General features: G+C 38.7%; 1 protein-coding gene across 3 annotated transcripts; it reads right to left on the bottom strand.

Annotated features, from left to right (window-relative positions):
• Window positions 1–275: 275 nt before the first annotated feature.
• On the bottom strand, window positions 276–10081 carry rgs14a (regulator of G protein signaling 14a). Of its 3 annotated transcripts, none has more exons than XM_079479918.1 (14): window positions 9647–10081; window positions 7018–7039; window positions 6687–6859; window positions 5800–5892; window positions 5578–5721; window positions 5207–5374; window positions 4827–4905; window positions 4073–4176; window positions 3772–3978; window positions 3193–3266; window positions 2882–3008; window positions 2003–2084; window positions 1012–1086; window positions 276–722 (listed from the first exon to the last, which is right to left on the bottom strand). In XM_079479918.1, the coding sequence occupies exons 1-14, from the start codon at window positions 9878–9880 to the stop codon at window positions 586–588; spliced, it is 1719 nt and encodes a 572-aa protein (XP_079336044.1). In that variant the 5' UTR covers window positions 9881–10081; the 3' UTR covers window positions 276–585. The 3 variants fall into 3 exon arrangements, with proteins under 3 accessions (XP_079336044.1, XP_079336045.1, XP_079336046.1); XM_079479919.1 differs by having other exon boundaries at window positions 4073–4173; window positions 9647–9872; XM_079479920.1 differs by lacking the exon at window positions 9647–10081 and adding an exon at window positions 8657–8849.
• Between the last annotated feature and the right edge of the window lie 32 nt (window positions 10082–10113).

Below are 10113 nucleotides of genomic sequence, written 5' to 3' on the forward strand. Positions count from 1 at the left end.
TCATGTGGCTCTTGTTCTTAACAATAATGATGATGCACCACCATGCTTTATGAATGCCAAAATATTACCCTGATTCAATAAAATGTGCTATTATCCATCTCTGCACACCTCATCTCACATAGGTCAAGACGTGTCATGCTCAGACAGGAGGGTTGGGACATTAGGAAATGCTCATTTCAGAGCGAACTCGCATAAAAACAGGCGAGACTGATCCATGAGATTTCATATCAGACTGTATTGCCATACGACGTGAAAAGAGATAAACCACACCGTGCCATGTCCCACACCACCTCACGCGTTTTTTAATCACACCAAATTCATAGTGAACATAAAACATTCGATATAAAGTCATGCTAACGTGATTCAGATAGAAAGAGCACGCTTGATATGGCACACAATACATTCTGATATAAAAATAAATACAGATAGATTTTGGCAGATAAGTCTCTACATGTAGTTTGACCTATTGAAAAAATAATAATAATAAAGGGAATTCATCATAATCTTGCATCGCTGGCACACACACACAGTGCAGTAATTGTAAAGTTCCTCCGTTTATAAGATGCTTAAAGAGTTCTTCAGATCTCAAACAACACAATGTTCATCTTGTGATGCGTCTGACAGCTGCAGGAACTGCGGTAACTCCAGCTGTTCTTTAGTGAGTAAACCTCGCTGGTCCTCCACCCGACTGCACTGGGCACGAGACAACAGCTCGACAAGACCTGAGACATGAAGAAAAAAATTAGTAATGCTTTGTTCTCAAACTACATACATCGACCCTTTAAATGTTATTTAATGTGCATCTTGTTTTTTATTTATTTATAAAGATTAAGTTATCAAATTGTAGGTATATCCCCCAGGCCTTAACATAGTATTACTCAAAAATAAATTGTTTTTTTTTTCAAAACAATCCGATTGCACTTTCTGATTTTGACTCTAAAGTGATGGGTGTGAAATTACAAGCACGTCACAAGTGAAGAGTTAAATCTAGTCTAGGCGAGACGTTATTACCGTCCATCTCCTGGTTTTTTCTGGTTCTAGAATTCGCTCTGGATGTTGGTGAACCATCTCGAGTCTCCAAACCAACTGCAGTAAAATACAAACAAACATACACGTCACTGATGAGGAATGAGATCATTTGATAGAGAGACATTTCTATTTCATGTCACTTAACACCTCCCCCATACTCCTGTTTTTAAGGTTTGGTGTAATGATGCGTTCCCCTCAGTTCTGTCGTTTGAGACGGACGAGACACAGCCACACAACAAGTCTTAATGGTGTTTAAAATCCTGTGCTGAACCCTGAGGTGGGGATTTCATTTGTGGCTGACAAAAGATACTCTGACAACCAAGATCAACAACATTAACACATACTGACACGAGGAGAGAGAGAGAGATAGAAAAGGAAAGAGAGAGATGATCAAATGGCTCCGGTCGGAGACACTTCACTTCTACTTTAGATGCATAGAATCAGCAATACAAATTGGATTTACAGTCCAACAACCACAGTAAAAAAATTAAGAGACCATTGGAAAATAATTTTCAGTTTTTGATGTTTGTAGGTAAAATTATCCATTTTTGTTTGATTCTGCAGAAGCGAAAACTGGAGAAACGAGTGAAAATAACAGAACAATTGTCCTGTATGTTTTTAAAACTCAAATTCTGTACAGAAAACAAGTCAAGAATTACATTTTAAACAACACAACGGCAATATTTGTCTTTTAGGAAAAATTCAAGTTACTTTTTTATGTGATAATCTGGATTTCTATCACTCCTGAGATTTGATTTTGTTGAAATTCAACAGACACTTTACTGGAATGACCACAATACATCTTGATTCAACAATAAACAATAACTCAATTAATGAACATTTTAAATAGTCGCTCTATTTTTTCCACGGCTGTACGTGTGCCGTTTTTAAAATATTTGGAGTGAAGTTCTCAAAATCATTCAATCACTACAATCTTAGAGAAAAGCAGTAAATGTTAAATGCATTGATGCACCTTTAACTCGGTCCAAACACACAGTTTTGCTGGCCAGACGGTACACATTGGTGCTCATGCTTAAAGGTTCGTCTGAGCCGCTCTGAAATATGAGAAAAAGGAAGTATTTTAAAAGAAAAAAATGTCTCTGAAAATACATTTGATTGAAATCAGTAATACTTCATTGAACAATATTTGAACGAAAAATAAGAAAAATACTGCGGCCTGAAGAGACTTCTATACACAGCCACTAGATGACACATCTTTGTCCTTCATACAGCGTTGGTCCGCACTAATGCGCATGTAATAAAGGTATTTGCAAATGCTGCATGTTGGGGTTTTAGTTCATTTAAATGAATGCATTCAGTAGAGACTTCAATGCGTTTAAATGAGACAGTGACTAGATCGGCCAGTTGCATAGTTTCAAGCAATTAAATTGCGAAATGGCCTATTTTAGTCTCAGTATAGGGATAATGTTAAAGCATATAATATAGACGTCTCACAAAACGCTGTTCAGTTCCCCACTTCATTAAAAATGACACCACCAAAACAGCTGTGCTTGACGACTATTTTTCAGAGACTCTTGATACATAAAGAAAACTCACGAATTATGTTCTGAATGAAGCGGTCGCTGTGCATTTATAACAAGCGTGTGCATGACGTAGAGAGTGTAGAAAGGATCCTGTTGGCCGGCTGTGTGATGACCACATCACCAAACCCCGCAATCCCGTCACCAATTAAAATGAATTTAATTTATTCAGGGATGTGATTTTTCTGTTTTTTTTTGAACAGCGTAAATTTTTAATGTCTCTTTTTCTATTTAAATTTACAGACGGACAACTACAATCTGTGTGTTGGGTTGTGTGTAACAGACATTGGTGATGAACTGCATGTACACACCATTGTGACCTGTACATCTTGAGGCTGCAGCTGATGCTTCTGCAGGACGGCAGAAATCACGTCCCCCAAACTCTTACTCGACTTTGTGACGATTCCTAACTTCCTTCCAGAAAACAAAACCTCCAGCCTGAGCACAAACAATGAAACTAGTGAATAAGGCTCATACATCAGCCAAACACTTTTGCTTTAAATTGAATAACATCCATAGGTTTATATAAAGTGTGTGTGTGTGTGTGTGTGTGTGTGTGTGTGTGTGTGTGTGTGTGTGTGTGTGTGTGTGTGTGTGCGCGCACATGTGTTTGTTTACTCACACAAAAGTAACTTTGAGTTGCAAATTGAGCTGTTGATCTCCAAACACAGAACTGTCTTGATCTAGAGCGAGAGGCTGTTCATAACCAAACACACAATCTGTTATTTTCATAAGTATCAGTTCTTCAAAAGACATTTTTGCAGTGTGTACCGTCTGTATGCAATTGTCTGTAAACAATCATGTTTTTTTTCATGACAAAACTAACATTTTATTTAATGAGCATGTTTTTTTACATTTCGACAGCAGCCAATTAGAGCACAGAATAGATGGTATAGATGCTTAAAAAGCATCACAGGGTGAGATCTCGAGAAGCCGCTTGAGAAAGCGACAAGAAAACATTCCTGCAATGAACATGATCAAATACAAGATGTTTTTTTAGTTTCCGTTGCTTTATTTTATAATTGTGAATTGGAGAATATGAACACGTACGCGAGTGTCCAAAAACTTTTGGCCGGTAGTGTAGATTATGACGTCTTTGCACTTGTTTTGCAACTCTTGGCCACAGCGCTACAGTGACAAAGATCTTTCTCACGCTAGAGCATTTAAATACTTGTCTTTTACATGCACAAAGCATTCTGACCTTGTCTTTGCCGTGAAGGTAGATGTAGACGTCTGTCAGAGGGAATCCTCTCTTTTCACACAGACTGCTCAGCACGTCTCGGAGAGTCACACCCGGTTTGGCCGGGGCGAGGCTGGCCGTACCGTCCGGCAGATAAACGCAGCAGTACTTATCAGCTGCAGAACTCAAAGTCTCTGGATCAGAGATGGACACACTGCAGCGGCCATTCTGAAAGAGACGGAACAGAGCGTTCATGCATTATCACATCATGTATAGAGATAAGACAAGAATTATTAAAAGACAATTTTTTAAAGACATGCACCTCAGTTCGGCCGAATTCAGAGAGTAGCTCAAGACTGCCATTGGACTTCATGGAGATCTGAGACTCTTTACGCGACACAGTAACTTTCTGGTATGACCCGTCTGCTGCAAAATGAGATAAATGACATGAGAAACTAGAGCTGCTAGATATGAAAGAAAATATGGATATGTTGGGTTGTTTCAACCCATGGTTGGGTCAAATATAAACATTTTATGGGTTTATCTACACCAAATGTTGGGTTCATACCTTTTTGACTTGAGAAAAAAAAACTATTACGTAACAATAAAAAAAGAGAAAAGTATTATCAAATAAATAAATCGTTTAGTGAATGCAAAACACTGCAATATGCATATTAAAATATTTGTAATAAAAATGTATATATTATTCTGCAGCTCTATTTATTTATTTGTTTTATATGCCATATCAGCACAAAAGGCCATTTATGCCAAACTTATTCATGATACAAAACTTTACATGCAAAGGTAATTTAATACAATAACTAAACTTAAAACAATGTTTTAAAAATGATATGTTTAAAAAATGATGATTTAAAAGCATTATATTATATATGTCTGTGAGAATATCAGCAAAATGACTGTAAACACAAAGCTTGAGACTTTGAGTGGTGAGAAACCGAAACGTTGAACAACTGTAAGCCACGAACATGAAACATGCATCTTCACTTTTGAGTCTGAAAAATGATCTTTATCTGCACGACACAAACACAAAAAACAGATGCTGAGTCAGACAGTACCTCCCCATGATCCTCTGTTCTCTAACCTCTTCTTCCTGTTGCTTTTGCTGTCTGATAACATGGCTTTTATCTCGACGCTCTGTTTCCAAACACACATGGTAATAATGTCTGACATTAATATGTCAGTTTTAAACATCTCAAGACCGCAGGAACGCAGAAACAGGTCATGATGTTTTGGTGACGAGTATATTTTCACACGATGGACTCGAAACACAAAGAGTGTCAAAAGCCTTTATCGTGATCTTTTACAATATCGGTTTTTAATAAAGAACCTTAAACACAGGAGCGAATGCTCAGATACTGCAGGTGTGTTGGAAATATCATCACCGGTTTTAAAAGATAAATCGATATAAATTGAGTTTTCAGAACATTACTGATACCTTTCTGTAACTGGGGGGTGTCGAGCTATTTCTGGACGCTTTACTCCTTGTTTCTGGAGTTCCGATGTTGGGCAGAGGATGACCCTCCACACAGGCCAACATACAGTTTTGATAGAGCTGAGAGCGCACGAAACGAGTATAACTGTCCATCTTCATCAGCTTAAAGATCTGCAGACAAAAAGCGTGACATCATTTTGAGTCATTCGGGTGGGTCGGACTGAGCTGGTCTCAAATGTTCAACTGCAACACAAACGAAACTGCAATCCGTTTATCTGAGCTGATACTCTTCTACGGGTTTATCGCTTCTGGCCGACCCATCACTATTTCAGATAACCGATCACAAACACATCACACGCTGCGGGTGTGCGTACCTGTTGCTGGGCTTTATCGAACATGTCGGGTGTTGGAGTCTCCAGGGAACCTTCCTCCGTCTGGGCGGTATCATCGATGTTAACCGCATGCAGAGAGCTTTCCGACAGAAAAGTGTCATAGATGGAGCGCGCCTCTTTCTTCAGCTGGACGAAAACAACGGCATTCAAATGAACCTCAGAAATCCAATTAGAAATGGCATATATAAAGAACGGCATGTGTACCTCATTCGGTTTGGAAGGTGGGATTTTCTTGAATCTTTCACAGGCTTGGTAGAACAGAATATTCTCAGCGCTCACCTCGGATTTGAGAAAATCCTTCAGGAGACAGAAAACAACCGCCGTGTAATTCACAGCAGATCAGAATGTAATGATGCGTGTTTACAACACATGTCCCAGCTATTGTCTTCAGATCAAAGTAAACACAATAACACACAAACAAACAAAACCACAGTAAAACATAGCACAGCATTTACTTCTCATAATAATGTTTTTTAGTTTTCTTTATTATAGATCTGCTGCTTTCTCCTGCTCACGATACACAAAGCCTTGCCAAAACTTGATAGAAATTTGTTAAACAAATAGTTTTATTATTCTTACATTTATTTGCAAGAAAGGGCATGTCGAGTTATATGCATAGTTCTCCTAAAACTTCCGAACAAAAAAGAAAATTTTTGCATGAATGTCAGTCACCTAACATCTCATCTCCCATTGACTCCCATGGTATTTATTTACACTTACACGAATGCATTTAGCAGATGCTTTTTTCCAAAGCGACTTTACATTATACTATCCATATGTTTCTGAGTATGTGCAATCCCTGGGATCAAACCCACGACCTTGCTGGCACCAGGCTTTAACCACTGAGCAACAGGAAAGCTACTTTGGCAGTCAATGGGGATCAGATCTGTTTGGTCATTGACGTTCTTCCAAATATCCTCCTCTGTGTTCAGCAAAACAAGCACTGTTGAATATCTCATCATCTGTGAAAACCCACAAGTTTTCGTCTCCTACTGCTAATGCAGAAAAGACTCACGTAATCAAAGAACCACACACTAAATTCACAAATAAATGTCATTTGGTTTGATTTGTATTTACGTGCAGGCTCTTACGGTAAAGTAGCGCACACCAACATTGTCTTCAAGCAGCCGTTCGAAACACACCGCCCAGCTGACCACCCTGCTGGCCGGACCCTCCGGATCTTGAGGGCCACCTGACCTGCTGGAGCTCTCCGACAGATTAGAGCAGCTTCCACCGCCGTTGGACAACTGATGGACATTCAGTTCTGTAAGAAATCATACACGCTTCATCAATCGGTCTTTCACAAATAATACAAGCAGTTTTCAGTATTTTAAAGTCCGAGTTTGTGGGTAAACACCAGCAGACTTCACACAACATCAAACACTAAAAACAAAACAAGTGTTTAAAGGAATCTGAACTTACCCCCTTCAGACACCGCCTGCGTCTGTAAAAACAAAAACAAGAATCAGACTGGCCTGTCAAAAACACAACATAGGAAATCACATTTTAACACATTTTGTGCGATACAGTGACTAGCAAACAGGAAATGAATAGATCACAAAGGCTCATGACTTTTTTCATAGCGAGCACAGAATACGTGAAGCACCTGCAGCGTTTGTTCTTAGCTCGCCCTGTATCTGACGGATGATGCGAGAGCACAATCAAAACGCACAACCTATATACAGCGTCAAAGCCACAGAGTTTATGATGCTTTAGTGACTGATCCAGCAAGTTGACATAGGAGGGATCGCCACCCGATCTACAGCTTGATTCACGGACGTCGCAGCCTCTTGATCACAAAATTTACTGCTGTCTTCTCATCCACTGGATAAAAGCTAGACTTGAAATAATAGTTGAGTTTGTATGAGCTTGTTGGACACTGGTGTGCACTGGGTTGCTGCTCTTGGCACATCTCTGTTAAATAGTTGAATAAACAATGGCACAAACAAGCATCTCGTGTGCGTTTTGGCTGAAAAGCGTGTTTCTTAATGTGGCAACTTAAACACTGGTGAAAAACTGATGAAAATGTGGGACATTTCCTAAATATGCAATGTGCGGGACGAAGGGAGAAATGCTGTGCTGTTTCTTCAGATTTAAATACTCGCTCTCTAGAGGACAGACACGCAGGTCAGGAAGACAACATCTTTAAGGTTGGGGGTTGATCGTTATAAACAGTTTCATATTGACGTATAGAGGGAGGTACAAGCTTTAAGATGAAATGACAAATGATGATTTCTTGAAATGGTTTAGTTTGATGTAGATCTTATTAAAATCATTCATTAAGAAACTTTTTACAATCTTACAGACAAATGTCTTCACAGTATATATCGCTAATATACATCATACAAAACATACTACACATTACAACTGTCAAACGATTAATCGCATCCAGAATAAAAGTTTGTGTTTGCATAATATACGTCGGTGTACTGTGCATATTTATTTTTTGTTTGTAACATTTAAATTATAATTTAAATAAGTAAAAATACATAACTATAAATCTAAATATTTCCTTATATATATATATATATATATATGAGGGTTTGTGCGTTTCTAAATACTAAATGAATATGCACAGTACAGTACAGTACACAGACATGTATTATTTAAACACAAATGTTTGACAGCCCTACTACACATGTTTACTAAAAAGCTTTGTGTATAGAAAAGAGCAATTAGATTATAAACCTACAAACAATTATTTTTTATATTAGTATTGCCAAGCTACATTTTCAAACATGTGCAATAACACCATGTGATCAATACATTTCATAATATCCTGTTTTTATGTCTTTAGACTGAATAGAAACAAACTGAATAGATCCAAACGCCAACCTGAAAGGCGTCTGTACCAACATAACAAAAACAAAAGAGTTTCTCACTATAACAAACCAAAACAACCTGAATTAATGTTTCTCAAATTCTGTCAGATGTGAATGTTTGTCAGAATTGTCAGTTATAAATCCACCACAAACTTTAATAACACACACACCACACATTAGAATAAGCCAATCACAGAAGCCGGAGTTAAGATCCAACAGAAGGCCCAAACCGAACTCACCATATGCCCCTCCGGCACTACCAGACGGTTCATTTTCTTGGACATGGCTGCAGCAGGACCGGGTCGTCCGTACCCACATCAAGTGTCTTCAAACTGCTTCCATCTACAGCTACACGCCCTCTCTTTCTCATTGCTCTGTCACTTCCTGTTTCAAAGGGAAGTCTTACCATAGCAACACACCGCAAGAGGAACTGTGGAAGCCTTGACTGAAACCTCTGTAAGAACCCCAAACTATACCCGCCTCTGCTTATATCTACAAAATGAACCGAACAATGAAAGAAGCAAATGAGCATCCACAGAGAATAACCTCAAACCACAAAGCCACGGCGGCGATACAGATCAATGTACATACATGTACACAAATCTAATACATCTCTGAACAACATGAAGAGTTTGGTTTTCAAAAGCCTTGTTTTTTATTATGTCAACATGTTTTTATTGTGTTAGCTAGCTGTCTTTTTGAACTTGTTATGGCTCCAATCAAAACAAACCGATTGCAGTTTGATAGATAATAATTGGATAAAACTGCACCGATCTTCATATCTTACTGATTTCCTCTAGACATCAATGAGATGAAATGCAGAGAAAATGGAAACTATTGCTTAAGTCTTATGCTCCTCAGATAAAGAGCTTGAAGTCTCTCAAATGTCTTCATGGGAGCTTCATATTGTTCTTAACCAAATTCTACACCGACAAATAAGTAAATGAATGCTTGGCAGGATTAGATGTAGCCTAACTGGAGACAGACGAGTTTTTGTGCTCCATGTAGACTGTAATCCAACCTATTGAAACCTCAACTCCACAGTTCGCTTACAGTCTTGCCCGGTCCAATATGGCGGCCCACGATGGACGGAAACGTGAGCACCTTTAAAACCCTAATGAACATGTCACAATGCTCTTCAAAACCTTGAATCTCATCTGCACATGAACAAAACCTCGTAGCGACAATCAAAGTTCACAACAAACAAATAAAATACACCAAACACTCACCTGTCTCATCTCTCCATTCACCTGCCGCGTGCTTGCGTTCATCTTTAAAACGCGGTTCCTGCTTAACTTTATCTGTGAAGATGTTTGTTTGGCCAGTCGACAGAAGCTCTGACCCAAAAGCCTTAATGCCACCATAATGTCCACAGTCGAGAAAACACAAGAGAGAACGTGCACAGCGCGTTTAAAGCGCCTCAGGTAGGAATCACCTGACGCGCATGCGCAGACAGCAGACATTTAAACCATTGATTGAACAACATATATGTATTATTTTTTAATCAAAACTACAAAAATTGACATTTGGTAGACGAACGTTTTTTTTTATTATAAATAATATGGATGATAGACTATATAAATATGTGGGCTTTTATTACAGTATACGTGTAAAATTACATAGAGCTATAAAACCAGGCCTGCGGCGCCCCCTGCTGTCTGAATAGAATCTGACCACTGTGAGTGCATTTGATGAC

This window comes from Barbatula barbatula (genome assembly GCF_947034865.1).
Source record: "Barbatula barbatula genome assembly, chromosome: 18".
NCBI classification, from domain to species: domain Eukaryota; kingdom Metazoa; phylum Chordata; class Actinopteri; order Cypriniformes; family Nemacheilidae; genus Barbatula; species Barbatula barbatula.

What these genes read in the sequence shown, in the direction of transcription:
- rgs14a (XM_079479918.1), bottom strand. Translation starts at nt 9,880, where the DNA reads ATGTCTGCTGTCTGCGCATGCGCGTCAGGTGATTCCTACCTGAGGCGC. An exon ending in TGAATGGAGAGATGAGACAG is followed by an intron (nt 7,040 to 9,646) that starts GTGAGTGTTTGG and finishes TTGTTTTTACAG; the next exon opens with ACGCAGGCGGTGTCTGAAGG. An exon ending in CACCCCCCAGTTACAGAAAG is followed by an intron (nt 4,906 to 5,206) that starts GTATCAGTAATG and finishes GTTTGGAAACAG; the next exon opens with AGCGTCGAGATAAAAGCCAT.